Source organism: Oncorhynchus kisutch, linkage group LG10, assembly GCF_002021735.2.
Source record: "Oncorhynchus kisutch isolate 150728-3 linkage group LG10, Okis_V2, whole genome shotgun sequence".
NCBI classification, from domain to species: Eukaryota; Metazoa; Chordata; class Actinopteri; order Salmoniformes; family Salmonidae; genus Oncorhynchus; species Oncorhynchus kisutch.
In genome coordinates this window covers 671,176-691,437 of record NC_034183.2, presented here as the reverse complement: position 1 = coordinate 691,437, position 20,262 = coordinate 671,176, and the positions used below count along the sequence as shown (strand labels likewise).

General features: G+C 46.6%; 1 protein-coding gene across 1 annotated transcript in view; it reads right to left on the bottom strand.

Moving 5' to 3' along the window:
* Positions 1–19,984, bottom strand: part of tbc1d2b (TBC1 domain family, member 2B) — a 106,446-nt gene extending 86,462 nt beyond the window's left edge. The window contains exons 1-3 of the mRNA XM_031832867.1: positions 19,476–19,984; positions 5,264–5,405; positions 2,364–2,544 (exon numbers count right to left, since the gene is read on the bottom strand). Of these exons, the coding sequence (XP_031688727.1) occupies positions 2,364–2,544; positions 5,264–5,405; positions 19,476–19,814 (662 nt within the window). The 5' untranslated portion in view covers positions 19,815–19,984. The remainder of the gene's footprint in view (positions 1–2,363; positions 2,545–5,263; positions 5,406–19,475) is intronic.
* Between the last annotated feature and the right edge of the window lie 278 nt (positions 19,985–20,262).

The window sequence follows — 20,262 nt, the reverse complement described above, 5'->3', positions numbered from 1 at the left end:
GCACACGCTCCAGCAGGTATATCTCTCTAGTCACCCCCAAAACCAATTCTTTCTTTGGCCGCCTCTCCTTCCAGTTCTCTTCTGCCAATGACTGGAACGAACTACAAAAATCTCTGAAACTGGAAACACTTATCTCCCTCACTAGCTTTAAGCACCAACTGTCAGAGCAGCTCACAGATTACTGCACCTGTACATAGCCCACCTATAATTTAGCCCAAACAACTACCTCTTTCCCAACTGTATTTAATTTTAATTTATTTATTTATTTTGCTCCTTTGCACCCCATTATTTTTTTATTTCTACTTTGCACATTCTTCCATTGCAAAACTACCATTCCAGTATTTTACTTGCTATATTGTATTTACTTTGCCATCATGGCCTTTTTGCCTTTACCTCCCTTCTCACCTCATTTGCTCACATTGTATATAGACTTGTTTATACTGCATTATTGACTGTATGTTTGTTTTTACTCCATGTGTAACTCTGTGTCGTTTTATCTGTCGAACTGCTTTGCTTTATCTTGGCCAGGTCGCAATTGTAAATGAGAACTTGTTCTCAACTTGCCTACCTGGTTAAATAAAGGTAAAATAAAAAATAAAATAAATAAAAATAACCTGAGAGTCTAGGCCAGTAGCTGCTGTCCATTTAATAACCTGAGTCTAGGTTAGTAGCTACTGTCCATTTAATAACCTGAGAGTCTAGGCCAGTAGCTACTGTCCATTTAATAACCCGAGAGTCTAGGCCAGTAGCTACTGCCCATTTAATAACCTGAGAGGCTAGGTTAATAGCTACTGTCCATTTAATAACCTGAGAGTCTAGGTTAGTAGCTACTGTCCCTTTAATAACCTGAGAGTCTAGGTTAGTAGCTACTGCCCATTTAATAACCTGAGAGTCTAGGCCAGTAGCTATTGTCCATTTAATAACCCGAGAGTCTAGGTTAGTAGCTACTGTCCCTTTAACAACCTGAGAGTCTAGGTTAGTAGCTACTGTCCCTTTAATAACCTGAGAGTCTAGGTTAGTAGCTACTGTCCATTTAATAACCTGAGAGTCTAGGTTAGTAGCTACTGTCCATTTAATAACCTGAGTCTAGGTTAGTAGCTACTGTCCCTTTAATAACCTGAGAGTCCATATTTTATCTAACGGGTGGCATCCATATGTCCAAATATTCCTGTTACATTGCACAACCTTCAATGTTATGTCATAATTACATAAAATTCTGGCAAATTAGGCGGCCCAAACTGTTGCTTATACACTGACTCTGCGTGCAATGAACGCAAGAGAAGTGACACAATTTCACCTGGTTAATATTGCCTGCTAACCTGGATTTCTTTTAACTAAATATGCAGGTTTAAAAAAAATATACTTTGTGTATTGATTTTAAGAAAGGCATTGATGTTGATGGTTAGGTACACATTGGTGCAACGACTGCTTTTTTAGCGAATGCGCTTATTAAATAACCGTTTGGCAAAGTAGGCTGTGATTCAATGGTAAATTAACAGGCACCGCATCGATTATATGCAACGCAGGACAAGCTAGATAAACTAGTAATATCATCAACCATGTGTAGTTAACTAGTGATTATGTGAAGATTGTTTTTTATAAGATACGTTTAATGGTAGCTAGCACTTTACCGTGGCTCCTTGCTGCACTCACATAACAGGTAGTTTAATGCTAGCTAGCACTTTACCGTGGCTCCTTGCTGCACTCACATAACAGGTAGTCAGCCTGCCACGCAGTCTCCTCGTGGAGTGCAACATAATAAGCTATGATCGGTGTCCAAAAAAGCCAATTACCGATTGTTATGAAAACTTGAAATCGGCCCTAATTAATTGGCCATTCCAATTAATCAGTTGACCTCTACTTACCACAGCCCTTATACCAGACCCAGTCCTTACTACAGCCACACCCCTTGCACCAGACTCAGCCCTTACCACACCCCTTACACTAGACCCAGTCCTTACCACAGCCCTTACACCAGACCCAGCCCTTACACTAGGCCCAGTCCTTACCACAGCCCTTAAACTGGGCACAGTCCTTATCACAGCCCTTACACTAGTCCCAGTCCTTACCACATCCCTTACACCAGAACAAGTCCTTATCACAGCCCTTACACCAGGCCCAGTCCTTATCACAGCCCTTACACTAGGCCCAGTCCTTATCACAGCCCTTACACCAGGCCCAGTACTTATCACAGCCCTTACACCAGGCCCAGTCCTTATCACAGCCCTTACACCAGGCCCAGTCCTTATCACAGCCCTTACACCAGGCCCAGTCCTTATCACAGCCCTTACACCAGGCCCAGTCCTTATCACAGCCCTTACACTAGGCTCAGTCCTTTTCACAGCCCTTACACCAGACCTTACCTGATCTCTGAGCTCCAGTGGCCCAGCTTGCTGGAGAAGTTGAGGGGATTGGGGGGGTGGTGGGAGGGGCCTCGTACTGATTGGACACCCACCAGTCCGTCCGTGTCTGTTTCCATAGCAAAATCGCTGCGTACCCTCTCCATGCTGTCACTGTGACTGGGCTTCTCAAACACAAAGACATCTGAAACACAGCAGATAGACAGTCTGTTACTAACCACAGCCACAGCTCTGACACTATATTTACTGTCTACAGTGTGAACAACAGCCACAGCTCTGACACTATATTTACTGTCTGTAGTGTGAACAACAGCCACAGCTCTGACACTATATTTACTGTCTGTAGTGTGAACAACAGCCTCAGCTCTGACACTATATTTACAGTCTGGACCCAGTGTAAGGGTGTAGTCCCTGTATCTTTGTCCCCAGTGTAAGGGTGTAGTCCCTGTATCTTTGTCCCGAGTGTAAGGGTGTGGTACCTGTATCCTTTGTCCCCAGTGTAAGGGTGTAGTCCCTGTATCTTTGTCCCCAGTGTAAGGGTGTAGTCCCTGTATCTTTGTCCCCAGTGTAAGGGTGTAGTCCCGTAACTTTGTCCCCAGTGTAAGGGTGTAGTCCCTGTATCTTTGTCCCCAGTGTAAGGGTGCAGTCCCTGTAACTTTGTCCCCAGTGTAAGGGTGCGGGCCCCTGTATTTTTGTCCCCAGTGTAAGGGTGTAGTCCCTGTATCTTTGTCCCCAGTGTAAGGGTGTAGTCCCGTAACTTTGTACCCAGTGTACAGGTGTAGCAGGGTAGTCCCTGTATCTTTGTCCCGAGTGTAAGGGTGTAGTCCCTGTAACTTTGTCCATAGCGTACGGGTGTTGCAGGGTAGTCCCTGTAACTTTGTCCATAGCGTACGGGTGTTGCAGAGTAGTCCCTGTAACTTTGTACCCAGTGTAAGGGTGTAGTGCCTGTATCTTTGTCCCCCAGTGTAAGGGTGTAGTCCCTGTATCTTTGTCCCCAGTGTAAGGGTGTGGTCCCTGTATCTTTGTCCCCAGTGTAAGGGTGTGGTCCCTGTATCTTTGTCCCCAGTGTAAGGGTGTAGTCCCTGTATCTTTGTCCCCAGTGTAAGGGTGTAGTCCCGTAACTTTGTCCACAGTGTACAGGTATAGCAGGGTAGTCCCTGTATCTTTGTCCCCAGTGTAAGGGTGTAGTCCCTGTATCTTTGTCCCCAGTGTAAGGGTGTAGTCCCTGTATCTTTGTCCCCAGTGTAAGGGTGTAGTCCCTGTATCTTTGTCCCCAGTGTAAGGGTGTAGTCCCTGTATCTTTGTCCCCAGTGTAAGGGTGTAGTCCCGTAACTTTGTCCCCAGTGTACAGGTATAGCAGGGTAGTCCCTGTATCTTTGTCCCGAGTGTAAGGGTGTAGTCCCTGTAACTTTGTCCATAGCGTACGGGTGTTGCAGGGTAGTCCCTGTATCTTTGTCCCCAGTGTAAGGGTGTAGTCCCTGTATCTTTGTCCCCAGTGTAAGGGTGTGGTCCCTGTATCTTTGTCCCCAGTGTAAGGGTGTGGTCCCTGTATCTTTGTCCCCAGTGTAAGGGTGTGGTCCCTGTATCTTTGTCCCCAGTGTAAGGGTGTAGTCCTGTAACTTTGTCCCCAGTGTACAGGTATAGCAGGGTAGTCCCTGTATCTTTGTCCCGAGTGTAAGGGTGTAGTCCCTGTATCTTTGTCCCCAGTGTAAGGGTGTAGTCCCTGTATCTTTGTCCCCAGTGTAAGATTGTAGTCCCTGTATCTTTGTCCCAAGTGTAATGGTGTAGTCCCTGTATCTTTGTCCCCAGTGTAAGGGTGTAGTCCCTGTATCTTTGTCCCCAGTGTAAGGGTGTAGTCCCTGTATCTTTGTCCCCAGTGTAAGGGTGTAGTCCCTGTATCTTTGTCCCCAGTGTAAGGGTGTAGTCCCTGTATCTTTGTCCCCAGTGTAAGATTGTAGTCCCTGTATCTTTGTCCCAAGTGTAATGGTGTAGTCCCTGTATCTTTGTCCCCAGTGTAAGGGTGTAGTCCCTGTAACTTTGTCCCCAGTGTAAGGGTGTAGTACCTGTAACTTTGTCCCCAGTGTAAGGGTGTAGTACCTGTAACTTTGTCCCCAGTGTAAGGGTGTAGTACCTGTATCTTTGGCCACCAGTGTAAGGGTGTAGTCCCTGTATCTTCGTCCCCAGTGTAAGGGTGTAGTCCCTGTATCTTTCTCCCCAGTGTAAGGGTGTAGTCCCTGTACCTTTGTCCCCAGTGTAAGGGTGTAGTCCCTGTACCTTTGTCCCCAGTGTAAGGGTGTAGTCCCTGTACCTTTGTCCCCAGTGTAAGGGTGTAGTCCCAGTATCTTTGTCCCCAGTGTAAGGGTGTAGTCCTTGTAAGGGTGTAGTCCTTGTATCTTTCTCCCCAGTGTAAGGGTGTAGTCCCTGTACCTTTGTCCCCAGTGTAAGGGTGTAGTCCCTGTACCTTTGTCCCCAGTGTAAGGGTGTAGTCCCTGTACCTTTGTCCCCAGTGTAAGGGTGTAGTCCCAGTATCTTTGTCCCCAGTGTAAGGGTGTAGTCCTTGTATCCTTGTCCCCAGTGTAAGGGTGTAGTCCCTGTTTCTTTGTCCCTAGTGTAAGGGTGTAGTCCCTGTTTCTTTGTCCCCAGTGTAAGGGTGTAGTCCCTGTATCTTTGTCCCCAGTGTAGGTGTAGTCCCTGTATCTTTGTCCCCAGTTTAAGGGTGTAGTCCCTGTATCTTTGTCCCCAGTGTAAGGGTGTAGTCCCTGTACCTTTGTCCCCAGTGTAAGGGTGTAGTCCCTGGATCTTTGTCCCCAGTGTAAGGGTGTAGTCCCTGGATCTTTGTCCCCAGTGTAAGGGTGTAGTCCCTGGAGCTTTGTCCCCAGTGTAAGGGTGTAGCAGGGTAGTACCTGTATCTTTGGCCACCAGGCCAGTGTGAGGGGTAGGAGAACTCCAGCTGTCCCTCTGTCCAGACCCTCTGGTGTTACTGAACTCCCAACGCTTCTGCTGCAGCTGCTGGAGCCAGTAATGCATCACCTGGCGGTTAGGGGCCTGAAACACAGAGACGCAGAGTCAGGGAGGTTAGGGGCCTGAAACACAGAGACGCAGAGTCAGGGGGGTTAGGGGCCTAAAACACAGAGACACAGAGTCAGGGGGGTTAGGGGCCTGACACAGAGACAAAGGGTTAGGGGCCTGACACAGAGTCAGGGGGGTTAGGGGCCTGACACAGAGACACAGGGTTAGGGGCCTGAAACACAGAGACGCAGAGTCAGGGGGGTTAGGGGCCTGAAACACAGAGACACAGAGTCAGGGGGGTTAGGGGCCTGACACAGAGACACAGGGTTAGGGGCCTGAAACACAGAGACGCAGAGTCAGGGGGGTTAGGGGCCTGAAACACAGAGACGCAGAGTCAGGGGGGTTAGGGGCCTGACACAGAGACACAGGGTTAGGGGCCTGACACAGAGACACAGGGTTAGGGGCCTGACACAGAGACACAGGGTTAGGGGCCTGACACAGAGACACAGGGTTAGGGGCCTGACACAGAGACACAGGGTTAGGGGCCTGACACAAAGACACAGGGTTAGGGGCCTGACACAGAGACACAGGGTTATGGGTTTGGAGGTTAGGGTCAGGCCTGTAGTTGGAGGGGGTCAGAGACACAGGGTTAGGGTCAGGCCTGTAGTTGGAGGGGGACAGAAACACAGGGTTAAGGGTTGTCTCAGGTTTAGGGCAGGATATCCTGGAGTCAGCAGTGAATCACCTGGAGGATGGGAGCAAACCATGTTTACATTTTACAACTCAAAACAATCATCCATAAAATGTTAAAACTACAAAATCGAACATTTCCTTTGCATAGAGTGTTATACAGGATGTGAGAGTTGTCTGGGGAGGACAGACTCCATGCTAGTACAGGTGGGGGGGAGGCTGGCCCTTTCAACCTGATTGGTCTGCAGCCCTGTCAATCACCCTTCAAGTTTCCACTCATTCCAACCAATCAGGGAGCTTGGACTCACTCCAGGGCACCGCCCCGCACAACTCACATTAGAGCGTGCTTGCAGTATGGAGAACATACGTTGTTGATACTGACAGACTTTCACATGTCGTTTCCTAACCCAACTGTTGTGTGCATCCATTGGCATGTCAGGATATTCTCTGGGGGACATTTTGTGTGATGAATGTTTATATACCTTTTTATATCTGAGAATTAACCAATGATATCGGGCCACAACCGGCCATGATTAGACACCTTTATGTGTCCTTTGACACTATAAACTAGTCACCCTGCAGTGTGTCATTACCCTGAAGAAGACAGCTGGCCTGTTGAAACGTTGGTTATCAGGTTACTCAATTATTGCATCTGAGCTCCTAGAGTGAGGTTCTCCTTTAATATTTCAGGTGTTCTACTCCGCTAGGCAGCACCTCTCCTGAACAGGTGTTCTACTCCGCTAGGCAGCACCTCTCCTGAACAGGTGTTCTACTCCGCTAGGCAGCACCTCTCCTGAACAGGTGTTCTACTCCGCTAGGAAGCACCTCTCCTGAACAGGTGTTCTACTCCGCTAGGCAGCACCTCTCCTGAACAGGTGTTCTACTCCGCTAGGCAGCACCTCTCCTGAACAGGTGTTCTACTCCGCTAGGCAGCACCTCTCCTGAACAGGTGTTCTACTCCGCTAGGCAGCACCTCTCCTGAACAGGTGTTCTACTCCGCTAGGCAGCACCTCTCCTAAACAGGTGTTCTACTCCGCTAGGCAGCACCTCTCCTAAACAGGTGTTCTACTCCGCTAGGCAGCACCTCTCCTGAACAGGTGTTCTACTCCGCTAGGCAGCACCTCTCCTGAACAGGTGTTCTACTCCGCTAGGCAGCACCTCTCCTAAACAGGTGTTCTACTCCGCTAGCCAGCACCTCTCCTGAACAGGTGTTCTACTCTGCTAGGCAACACCTCTCCCAAACAGGTGTTCTACTCTGCTAGCCAGCACCTCTCCTAAACAGGTGTTCTACTCTGCTAGCCAGCACCTCTCCTAAACAGGTGTTCTACTCCGCTAGCCAGCACCTCTCCCAACAGGTGTTCTACTCCGCTGGCCAGCACCTCTCCTAAACAGGTGTTCTACTCTGCTAGGCAGCACCTCTCCTAAACAGGTGTTCTACTCTGCTAGGCAACACCTCTCCCAAACAGGTGTTCTACTCTGCTAGCCAGCACCTCTCCTAAACAGGTGTTCTACTCTGCTAGCCAGCACCTCTCCTAAACAGGTGTTCTACTCCGCTAGCCAGCACCTCTCCTAAACAGGTGTTCTACTCCGCTAGCCAGCACCTCTCCTAAACAGGTGTTCTACTCCGCTAGCCAGCACCTCTCCTAAACAGGTGTTCTACTCCGCTAGGCAGCACCTCTCCTAAACAGGTGTTCTACTCCGCTAGGCAGCACCTCTCCTAAACAGGTGTTCTACTCCGCTAGGCAGCACCTCTCCTAAACAGGTGTTCTACTCCGCTAGCCAGCACCTCTCCTGAACAGGTGTTCTACTCCGCTAGGCAGCACCTCTCCTAAACAGGTGTTCTACTCCGCTAGCCAGCACCTCTCCTAAACAGGTGTTCTACTCCGCTAGCCAGCACCTCTCCTAAACAGGTGTTCTACTCCGCTAGCCAGCACCTCTCCTAAACAGGTGTTCTACTCCGCTAGCCAGCACCTCTCCTAAACAGGTGTTCTACTCCGCTAGGCAGCACCTCTCCTAAACAGGTGTTCTACTCCGCTAGGCAGCACCTCTCCTAAACAGGTGTTCTACTCCGCTAGGCAGCACCTCTCCTAAACAGGTGTTCTACTCCGCTAGGCAGCACCTCTCCTGAACAGGTGTTCTACTCCGCTAGGCAGCACCTCTCCTGAACAGGTGTTCTACTCCGCTAGGCAGCACCTCTCCTAAACAGGTGTTCTACTCCGCTAGCCAGCACCTCTCCTAAACAGGTGTTCTACTCCGCTAGCCAGCACCTCTCCTAAACAGGTGTTCTACTCCGCTAGCCAGCACCTCTCCTAAACAGGTGTTCTACTCTGCTAGCCAGCACCTCTCCTAAACAGGTGTTCTACTCCGCTGGCCAGCACCTCTCCTAAACAGGTGTTCTACTCCGCTGGCCAGCACCTTCGCCTCCAGATGAATGTTGTTTATACCTGCCCTGCGCTAGGTGTTTATAGAGAAGTTGTAGTGCGGTATGCTGGCACCAGCTAATGCTAGCATTGTTTGTGCAGGCACCCTGTGCATGCTAATAAAGTGCTAGTCATTATCATTGGGGAAAGCATGTTTGGGTGCAACTAGCATACTCCGTATGTGCATCAGAAATGTTTATACCTGCCCTGCGCTAGGTGTTTATAGAGAAGTTGTAGTGCGGTATGCTGGCACCAGCTAATGCTAGCATTGTTTGTGCAGGCACCCTGTGCATGCTAATAAAGTGCTAGTCATTATCATTGGGGAAAGCATGTTTGGGTGCAACTAGCATACTCCGTATGTGCATCAGAAATGTTTATACCTGCCCTGCGCTAGGTGTTTATAGAGAAGTTGTAGTGCGGTATGCTGGCACCAGCTAATGCTAGCATTGTTTGTGCAGGCACCCTGTGCATGCTAATAAAGTGCTAGTCATTATCATTGGGGAAAGCATGTTTGGGTGCAACTAGCATACTCCGTATGTGCATCAGAAATGTTTATACCTGCCCTGCGCTAGGTGTTTATAGAGAAGTTGTAGTGCGGTATGCTGGCACCAGCTAATGCTAGCATTGTTTGTGCAGGCACCCTGTGCATGCTAATAAAGTGCTAGTCATTATCATTGGGGAAAGCATGTTTGGGTGCAACTAGCATACTCCGTATGTGCATCAGAAATGTTTATACCTGCCCTGCGCTAGGTGTTTATAGAGAAGTTGTAGTGCGGTATGCTGGCACCAGCTAATGCTAGCATTGTTTGTGCAGGCACCCTGTGCATGCTAATAAAGTGTTAGTCATTATCATTGGGGAAAGCATGTTTGGGTGCAACTAGCATACTCCGTATGTGCATCAGAAATGTTTCTATTGTTTGTATGTTACTGCTGCTATATATATGTATAGCCTTAGAATGTTACAGTTCTATTAGAGGGCCCATCGATGAGGTTCTAGAGGTTCTAGAGGTTCTAGAGGTTCTATTAGAGGGCCCATTGATGAGGTTCTAGAGGTTCTAGAGGTTCTATTAGAGGGCCCATCGATGAGGTTCTAGAGGTTCTAGAGGTTCCAGGATGTTCTATTAGAGGGTCCATTGATGAGGTTCTAGAGGTTCTATTAGAGGGCACCATTGATGAGGTTCTAGAGGTTCTAGAGGTTCTAGAGGTTCTATTAGAGGGCCCATCGATGAGGTTCTAGAGGTTCTAGAGGTTCTATTAGAGGGCCCATCGATGAGGTTCTAGAGGTTCTAGAGGTTCTATTAGATGGCCCATCGATGAGGTTCTAGAGGTTCTAGAGGTTCTATTAGAGGGCCCATCGATGAGGTTCTAGAGGTTCTAGAGGTTCTATTAGAGGGCCCATCGATGAGGTTCTAGAGGTTCTAGAGGTTCTATTAGAGGGCCCATCGATGAGGTTCTAGAGGTTCTAGAGGTTCTATTAGAGGGCCCATCGATGAGGTTCTAGAGGTTCTAGAGGTTCTATTAGAGGGCCCATTGATGAGTTTCTAGAGGTTCTAGAGGTTCTATTAGAGGGCCCATCGATGAGGTTCTAGAGGTTCTAGAGGTTCTATTAGAGGGCCCATCGATGAGGTTCTAGAGGTTCTAGAGGTTCTATTAGAGGGCCCATTGATGAGTTTCTAGAGGTTCTAGAGGTTCTATTAGAGGGCCCATTGATGAGTTTCTAGAGGTTCTAGAGGTTCTATTAGAGGGCCCATTGATGAGGTTCTAGAGGTTCTAGAGGTTCTATTAGAGGGCCCATTGATGAGGTTCTAGAGGTTCTAGAGGTTCCAGGATGTTCTATTAGAGGGCCCATCGATGAGGTTCTAGAGGTTCTAGAGGTTCCAGGATGTTCTATTAGAGGGCCCATTGATGAGTTTCTAGAGGTTCCAGGATGTTCTATTAGAGGGCACCATTGATGAGTTTCTAGAGGTTCCAGGATGTTCTATTAGAGGGCACCATTGATGAGGTTCTAGAGGTTCCAGGATGTTCTATTAGAGGGCACCATTGATGAGTTTCTAGAGGTTCCAGGATGTTCTATTAGAGGGCACCATTGATGAGTTTCTAGAGGTTCTAGAGGTTCTAGAGGTTCCAGGATGTTCTATTAGAGGGCCCATTGATGAGTTTCTAGAGGTTCCAGGATGTTCTATTAGAGGGCACCATTGATGAGTTTCTAGAGGTTCTAGAGGTTCTAGAGGTTCTAGAGGTTCCAGGATGTTCTATTAGAGGGCCCATTGATGAGGTTCTAGAGGTTCTAGAGGTTCTAGAGGTTCTAGAGGTTCCAGGATGTTCTATTAGAGGGCCCATTGATGAGTTTCTAGAGGTTCCAGGATGTTCTATTAGAGGGCACCATTGATGAGTTTCTAGAGGTTCCAGGATGTTCTATTAGAGGGCACCATTGATACGTTTCTAGAGGTTCCAGGATGTTCTATTAGAGGGCACCATTGATGAGTTTCTAGAGGTTCCAGGATGTTCTATTAGAGGGCACCATTGATGAGTTTCTAGAGGTTCTAGAGGTTCTAGAGGTTCCAGGATGTTCTATTAGAGGGCCCATTGATGAGTTTCTAGAGGTTCCAGGATGTTCTATTAGAGGGCACCATTGATACGTTTCTAGAGGTTCCAGGATGTTCTATTAGAGGGCACCATTGATGAGTTTCTAGAGGTTCCAGGATGTTCTATTAGAGGGCCCATCGATGAGTTTCTAGAGGTTCTAGAGGTTCCAGGATGTTCTATTAGAGGGTACCATTGATGAGTTTCTAGAGGTTCTAGAGGTTCCAGGATGTTCTATTAGAGGGCACCATTGATGAGTTTCTAGAGGTTCTAGAGGTTCCAGGATGTTCTATTAGAGGGTACCATTGATGAGTTTCTAGAGGTTCTAGAGGTTCCAGGATGTTCTATTAGAGGGCACCATTGATGAGTTTCTAGAGGTTCTAGAGGTTCCAGGATGTTCTATTAGAGGGCACCATTGATGAGTTTCTAGAGGTTCCAGGATGTTCTATTAGAGGGCACCATTGATACGTTTCTAGAGGTTCCAGGATGTTCTATTAGAGGGCACCATTGATGAGTTTCTAGAGGTTCCAGGATGTTCTATTAGAGGGCACCATTGATGAGTTTCTAGAGGTTCCAGGATGTTCTATTAGAGGGCACCATTGATGAGTTTCTAGAGGTTCCAGGATGTTCTATTAGAGGGCCCATCGATGAGTTTCTAGAGGTTCCAGGATGTTCTATTAGAGGGCCCATCGATGAGTTTCTAGAGGTTCCAGGATGTTCTATTAGAGGGCCCATCGATGAGTTTCTAGAGGTTCCAGGATGTTCTATTAGAGGGCCCATCGATGAGTTTCTAGAGGTTCCAGGATGTTCTATTAGAGGGCCCATCGATGAGTTTCTAGAGGTTCCAGGATGTTCTATTAGAGGGCCCATCGATGAGTTTCTAGAGGTTCCAGGATGTTCTATTAGAGGGCCCATCGATGAGTTTCTAGAGGTTCCAGGATGTTCTATTAGAGGGCCCATCGATGAGTTTCTAGAGGTTCCAGGATGTTCTATTAGAGGGCCCATCGATGAGTTTCTAGAGGTTCCAGGATGTTCTATTAGAGGGCCCATTGATGAGTTTCTAGAGGTTCCAGGATGTTCTATTAGAGGGCACCATTGATGAGTTTCTAGAGGTTCCAGGATGTTCTATTAGAGGGTACCATTGATGAGTTTCTAGAGGTTCCAGGATGTTCTATTAGAGGGCACCATTGATACGTTTCTAGAGGTTCCAGGATGTTTTATTAGAGGGCACCATTGATGAGTTTCTAGAGGTTCTAGAGGTTCCAAAATGTTCTATTAGGGGGCACCATTGATGAGTTTCTAGAGGTTCCAGGATGTTCTATTAGAGGGCACCATTGATACGTTTCTAGAGGTTCCAGGATGTTCTATTAGAGGGCACCATTGATACGTTTCTAGAGGTTCCAGGATGTTCTATTAGAGGGCACCATTGATGAGTTTCTAGAGGTTCCAAGTTGTTTTATTTTACAGTCTTCAGACCCCTTGACTTTTTACACATTTTGTTAAGTTACAGCCTTAACAAAAATTGATTAAATGAATTGTTTTCCTTATCAACCTACACACAATACCCCATAAAAACAAAGCATTTATTCAAAATTAAAAAACTGAAATACCTTATTTACATAAGTATTCAGACACTTTGCTATGAGACTCGAAATTGAGCTCAGGGGCAATCTGTTCCATTGACCATCTATGAGATGTTTCTATAACTTGATTGGAGTCCACCTGTGGTAAATTATATTGTTTGGACATGATTTGGAAAGGCACACACCGGTCTATATAAACTCCCCACAGTTGACAGTGCATGTCAGAGTAAAAACCATGCAATGAGGTTGAAGGAATTGTCCGTAGAGCTCAGAGACAGGATTGTGTCGAGGCACAGATCTGGGGAAGGGTACCAAAAAATGTCTGCAGGACTGAAGTTCACCAAGAACACAGTGGCCTCCATCATTCTTAAATGGAAAAAGTTTAGAACCACCAAGACCCTTCCTAGAGCTGGCCGCTCGGCCAAACTGAGCAATCAGGGGAGAAGGGCCTTGGTCAGGGAGGTGGCCAAGAACCCGATGTTGAGGATTAGAGAAGTGGAGATGTTGATTCCTACCTTCACCACCCGGGGGAGGGTCTGTCAGAAAGTCCAGGACCCAATTGCATAGGACGGACGGGGTTGAGACCCAGGGCCTCAAGCTTAATGATGAGCTTGGAGGGTACTACGGTGTTGAATGCTGAGCTGTAGTCAAAGAACAGCATTCTTACCGAGGTATTCCTCTTGTCCAGATGGGATAAGGCAGTGTGTAGTGTGATGGTGATTGCATCGTATGTGGACCTGTTGGGGCGGTGTGCAAACTGAAGTGGGTCTAGGGTGGCAGGTAAGGTGGAGGTGACATGACCCTTGACTTGTCTCTCAAAGCACTTCATGATGACAGAAGTGAGTGCTACAGGCAATAGTCATTTAGTTCAGTTCTTTGCCTTCTTGAGTACAGGAACAATGGTGACCATTTGGAAGCATTTGTGGACAGCAGACTGTGATATGGAGAGATTGAATATGTCCGTAAACACACCAGCCAGCTGGTCTGCGCATGCTCTGAGGACGAGGCTAGGGATGCCGTCTGGGCCAGCAGAGCTTAATGTCTTACTTATGTCGGCCACGGAGAAGGAGAGAGGGGGCTCGCAGTCCTTGGTAGCGGGCCTCGTCGGTGGCCGGATTACTTTTTGTAGTCCGTAATTGCCTCTAGACCCTGCCACATACATCTCGTGTCTGAGCAGTTGAATTGCGACTCCACTTTGTCCCTGTACCGATTTCGCTGCCTTGCGGAGGGAATAAGTACACTGTTTATATTTCAGACATATTCCTAGTCATCTTTCCATGGTTAAATGCGGTGGTTCACGCTTTCAGTTAGAGTTTCTGCCTGTAGGACAGTAGGAGCAAAATGGAGTCGTAGTCGGATTTGCCGAAGGGAGGGCGGGGGAGGGTCTTGTGTGAATCGCAGAAGTTAGAGTAGCTGTGATCAATTGTTTTGCCAGAACGCTCCCTACAGTCAATATGCTGATAGAATTTAGGTAGCTTGGTCCTTAAATTAGCTTTGTTAAAATCCCCAGCTACAATAAACGCCACCTCAGTAGATGTGGTTCCCAGTTTACATAGAGTCCAATGAAGTTACTTGAGGGCCGTCGTGGTATCTGTATAATGTGGTATAATGTGCTATAATCGAAGAGAATTCTCTTGGGAGATAATGTAGTCAGCATTTGATTGTAAGGAATTCTAGGTCAGGTGACCAAAAGGACTTGAGTTCCTGTTGTTACAATTACACCATGACAATTATGCCCTTCTTCCCAGATAGATGTTTATTTCTGTCGGCGCGACACATGAAGAAACCCGGTGGCTGTACCGACTGACAACATATCCTGAGAGAGCCATGTTTCCGTGTAACAGAGAACGTTACAATGTCTCTGATGTCTCTCTGGAAGACAACCCTTGCCCTAATTTCGTCCACCTTGTTGTCTAGAGACTGGACATTGGCGAGTAATATACTCAGAAGCGGCGGGTGGTGTGCACGTCTCCGAAGTCTTACCAGGAGGCCGCTCTGTCTATCTCTTCTGCGGCGACATTGTTTTGAGTCGGTCTCTGGGATTAGATGCAATGTCCTGGTTGGTGGATCAAACAGAGGATCCGCTTCGGGAGAGTCGTATTCCTGGTCGTTATGTTGGTAAATTGACTTCGCTCTTATATCCAATAGTTCTTCCCGGCTGCATGTAATAACACTTAAGATTTTCAGGGTTAACAAAATACAGCATCGTTTCCGAAGGACTCCAACCATCTCTGTCGGCGCCATCTTGAAATAGGGGTATTGTGTGTAGATTGGAGGACATTTTTTATTCAATCCATTTTAGAAAATGGCTGTAACTTAACAAAATGTGAAGGGGTCTGAATACTTTCTGAATGCATAAGAGGGAACTCCTTCAAGACTGTTGGAAAAGCATTTCTCGTGAAGCTGTTTGAGAGAATGCCAAGAGTGTGCAAAGCTGTCATTCAAGGCAAAGGGGGGAAGAATCTCAAATCTAGAATCTCAAATATGAAATATACACTATCGTTCAAAAGTTGGTCACTTAGAAATGTCCTTGTTTTTGAAAAGAAATCCCCCCAAAATTGTCCGTTAAAATAACATCAAAGTGATCAGAAATACAGTGTAGACATTGTTAATGCTGTAAATGACTATTGTAGCTGGAAATGGCAGATTTATGATATATCTACATAGACCCATTATCAGCAACCATCACTCCTGTGTTCCAATGGCACGTTGTGTTAGCTAATCCAAGTTCATCATTTTAAAAAGGCTAATTGATCATTAGAAAACTATTTTGCAGTTATGTTAGCACAGCTGGAAATGCCTCAACTGGCAGCTTCATTAAATAGTACCCGCAAAACACCAGTCTCAACGTCAACAGTGAAGAGACGACTCCGGGTTGCTGGCCTTCTAGGCAGAGCCATATCTCAGACTGGCCAATAAAAAGAAAAGATTAAGGTGGGCAAAAGAACACAGACACTGGACAGACTATTTAATGAAGCTGCCAGTTGAGGACTTGTGTGGCATCTGTTTCTCAAACTAGACACTCTAATGTACTTGTCCTCTTGCTCAGCTGTGCACCGGGGCCTCCCACTCCTTTTCTATTCTGGTTAGAGCCAGTTTGCGCAGTTCTGTGAAGGGAGCAGTGCGAGATCTTCAGTTACTTGGCAAGTTCACGCATCGAATAGCCTTCATTTCTCAGAACAAGAATAGACTGACGAGTTTCAGAAGAAAATACTTTGTTTCTGGCCATTTTGAGCCTGTAATCGAACCCACAAAAGCTGATGCTCCAGATACTCCACTAGTCTAAGGGTTTTCTCATGATCAATTAGCCTTTTAAATTATAAACTTGGATTAGCTAACACAAAGTGCCATTGGAACACAGGAGTGATGGTTGTTGATAATGGGCCTCTGTACGCCTATGTAGATATTCCATAAAACATCTACTGTTTGCAGCTACAATAATCATTTACAACATGAACAATGTCCATCTACACTGTATTTCTGATCAATTTGATGTTATTTTAATGGACAAAAAAAAGGTTTTCTTTCAAAAGCAAGGCCATTTATTTCAAAGTGACCCCAAACTTAGGAAAGGTAGTGTATTTTGATTTATTTAACACTTTTTTGGTTACTACATGATTCCATGTTTTCTTATAGTTCTGATGTCTTCACTATTATTTTACAACGTATGTAATAGTACAAAAGTGGCCGCTAGTAAAAAATAAAGAAAAACCCTTGAATGAGTAGGTGTCTCCAAACTCCTGACTGGTACTGTACACACACAACAAAGAATATTCAGGATTGACTGCAAAATTATTCTTACAACAATGCCCAACTATGTACCATAATGAGGTGTGAGAGAGCCAACTTAGCGAATTTGTTGCTAAATTTAGCGAGTATTCAGACCCCTATAGCGACACGTTTTCAAAAAGCGACTACCGACAAATCTAGCGACTTTTCCTGATGTTATTGGAGATTCTGACGTGTTTTCACGTATCGTTCTTACTCTTCTCAACGAGCAGCAGGTGCTGCCGTGGGCCCCATCCCCGTCCCAAAGCACCCACAGGCGGCCCAGTCCTCGCGCAACAGTCCCTCCCAGCTGCAGCCAGAGCAGGAGATGTTCACCCCTCCGCTTCTAGACTGCAAATGAATAGTGCATGCAGGAAGCAGCTGCTGGCTGATCCCGCCCTGGCTTACATTCAGGGAGGGATGTAAATGTAAAAAACAAAACATTTCAAATGTTTTTTTTCAGTCAAATAAAAAACGAAGTAACTCCGCCAATGTGTCTCTTTTGGGACACTTTTGCCGGTCCCAAGCAAAAGGAGGAGGGTTGGAATTGTGACATTGAAAAAACAAGAATGGACAGAAGGAAGTTAATTTGTAGTTCTAATAATATTTAGGGTGTTTTTTTACTCGCTTTTTGTCCCTCCCATACATTATGTTACGTCCCACGTCATTCACCAGGCTACGTACATTATGTTACGTCCCAGGTCATTCACCAGGCTACGTTACATTATGTTACGTCCCAGGTCATTCACCAGGCTACGTACATTATGTTACGTCCCACGTCATTCACCAGGCTACGTTACGTCCCACGTCATTCAACAGGCTACGTTACGATACGTTACGTCCCACGTCATTCAACAGGCTACGTACATTATGTTACGTCCCAGGTCATTCACCAGGCCATGTACGTTACGTTACGTCCCACGTCATTCACCAGGCTACGTACATTATGTTACGTCCCAGGTCATTCACCAGGCTACGTTACGTCCCACGTCATTCACCAGGCTACGTTACGTCCCACGTCATTCACCAGGCTACGTTACATTATGTTACGTCCCACGTCATTCACCAGGCTACGTACATTATGTTACGTCCCACGTCATTCACCAGGCTATGTACATTATGTTACGTCCCACGTCATTCAACAGGCTACGTTACGTCCCACGTCATTCAAAAGGCTACGTTACGTCCCACGTCATTCAACAGGCTACGTTACGTCCCACGTCATTCAACAGGCTACGTTACGTCCCACGTCATTCAACAGGCTACGTTACGTCCCACGTCATTCAACAGGCTACGTTACGTCCCACGTCATTCAACAGGCTACGTTACGTCCCACGTCATTCAACAGGCTACGTTACGTCCCACGTCATTCAACAGGCTACGTTACGTCCCACGTCATTCAACAGGCTACGTTACGTCCCACGTCATTCAACAGGCTACGTTACGTCCCACGTCATTCAACAGGCTACGTTACGTCCCACGTCATTCAACAGGCTACGTTACGTCCCACGTCATTCAACAGGCCACGTTACGTCCCACGTCATTCAACAGGCCACGTTACGTCCCACGTCATTCAACAGGCCACGTTACGTCCCACGTCATTCAACAGGCTACGTTACGTCCCACGTCATTCAACAGGCTACGTTACGTCCCACGTCATTCAACAGGCTACGTTACGTCCCACGTCATTCAACAGGCTACGTTACGTCCCACGTCATTCAACAGGCTACGTTACGTCCCACGTCATTCAACAGGCTACGTTACGTCCCACGTCATTCAACAGGCTACGTTACGTCCCACGTCATTCAACAGGCTACGTTACGTCCCACGTCATTCAACAGGCTACGTTACGTCCCACGTCATTCAACAGGCTACGTTACGTCCCACGTCATTCAACAGGCTACGTTACGTCCCACGTCATTCAACAGGCTACGTTACGTCCCACGTCATTCAACAGGCTACGTACGTTACGTCCCACGTCATTCAACAGGCTACGTACGTTACGTCCCACGTCATTCAACAGGCTACGTACGTTACGTCCCACGTCATTCAACAGGCCACGTTATGTCCCACGTCATTCAACAGGCTACGTTACGTCCCACGTCATTCAACAGGCTACGTACGTTACACGTCATTCAACAGGCTACGTACGTTACACGTCATTCAACAGGCCACGTTACGTCCCACGTCATTCAACAGGCTACGTTACGTCCCACGTCATTCAACAGGCTACGTTACGTCCCACGTCATTCAACAGGCCACGTTACGTCCCACGTCATTCAACAGGCTACGTTACGTCCCACGTCATTCAACAGGCCACGTTACGTCCCACGTCATTCAACAGGCCACGTTACGTCCCACGTCATTCAACAGGCTACGATACGTCCCACGTCATTCAACAGGCTACGTTACGTCCCACGTCATTCAACAGGCTACGTTACGTCCCAGGTCATTCAACAGGCTACGTTACGTCCCATGTCAGGGTAGCCTAGTGGTTAGAGCGTTGGACTAGTAACCGGAAGGTTGCAAGTTCAAACCCCCGAGATGACAAGGTACAAATCTGTCATTCTGAACAGGCAGTTAACCCACTGTTCCTAGGCTGTCATTGAAAATAAGAATTTGTTCTTAACTGACTTGCCTAGTTAAATAAAGATAAAGAATCAATAAAAAATCTAATAAAAAAAGGTCATTCAACAGGCTGTTACGTCCCACTACGTTACATCCCACGTGATTCAACAGGCTACGTTACATCCCACGTGATTCAACAGGCTACGTTCTATTCTGTAACATGAGATGCAGTTGATACATTGTAACAGCACAGACTAATGACAGTTTTCCAACATATTGTCACTTAGTTGCCATGTACCAATGCATGCAGACCATACTTCCTAAAACTATAGGCCGTATTAAAGGGTGTGTCTAGAACTACTTGTTGTGCTAGTGACATATATTGTTATGCAAAATAATTGTCAATCGTGGACGTATATTCACTCGCCATGACATGCATTTAACACCAAACTTCACGTAACTATAGAATTGTAAACAATGTAAATTATATTTACCTTGAGTACAAACTCCTTCCCCGCGGTGCGAATCTCAAACTGCCCCTCATCCCCCTCCACATCATAGCTGAAGCTGGCTTCGCCTATCGTTATGTGTCCCAGCGGCAAGGCGTCTTGGGGAGTCTTGAAGTAATACAAATAACATTTCCTCTCGTCGTACACAAACCAGCGGAGTTTAAACCCCCGCAGCGGCCCTTTTCCAGCGAGTTTAGTCAAATAACCGCATAGTTTCGCAACCGGGTCCTTCAGTGATTCGGGTTCGCCTGCGTCCACCGAATTGGAGGCCAGAACCCGTAGGTCTCGTGTAGAGTTCTCCTCTCCGCCATCCTCTTCGTGCATCTTTCCCCAACTTTCTTCGTCTTGGCTTGCACCAGAGCGGACGCACGGTCACATATGATCCATTATACTGACCAGATACTCAAGTGGCCGCTCTAACAATAAAAATATGTGTCTTAAAAAATGGAAGGCAGTCCAGTCCAGGAAGGAGACAAAATTAGGTGGGATCATTCAGCATTGTGAACCTAGCGACATTAAGGTCAAGTGAGCATAAGGCTAAATTTCAAAATAAAAGTCAACCTGAATGTTTTTTTTTCACGATTTACTTGACGTGTTTCTAATTGAAATCACAAAGGTTGTAGATAATTGACTTAAACATACATTTATTAAAGAAAAATATTAATATTATTGAAATCAATTAACAAAGATCGATTTACTGTATTTTTTACTAATTGTAATACTATAGTGCTAAAACAATAACAACACAATGCTAGCGCTGTTACTGGAAGTA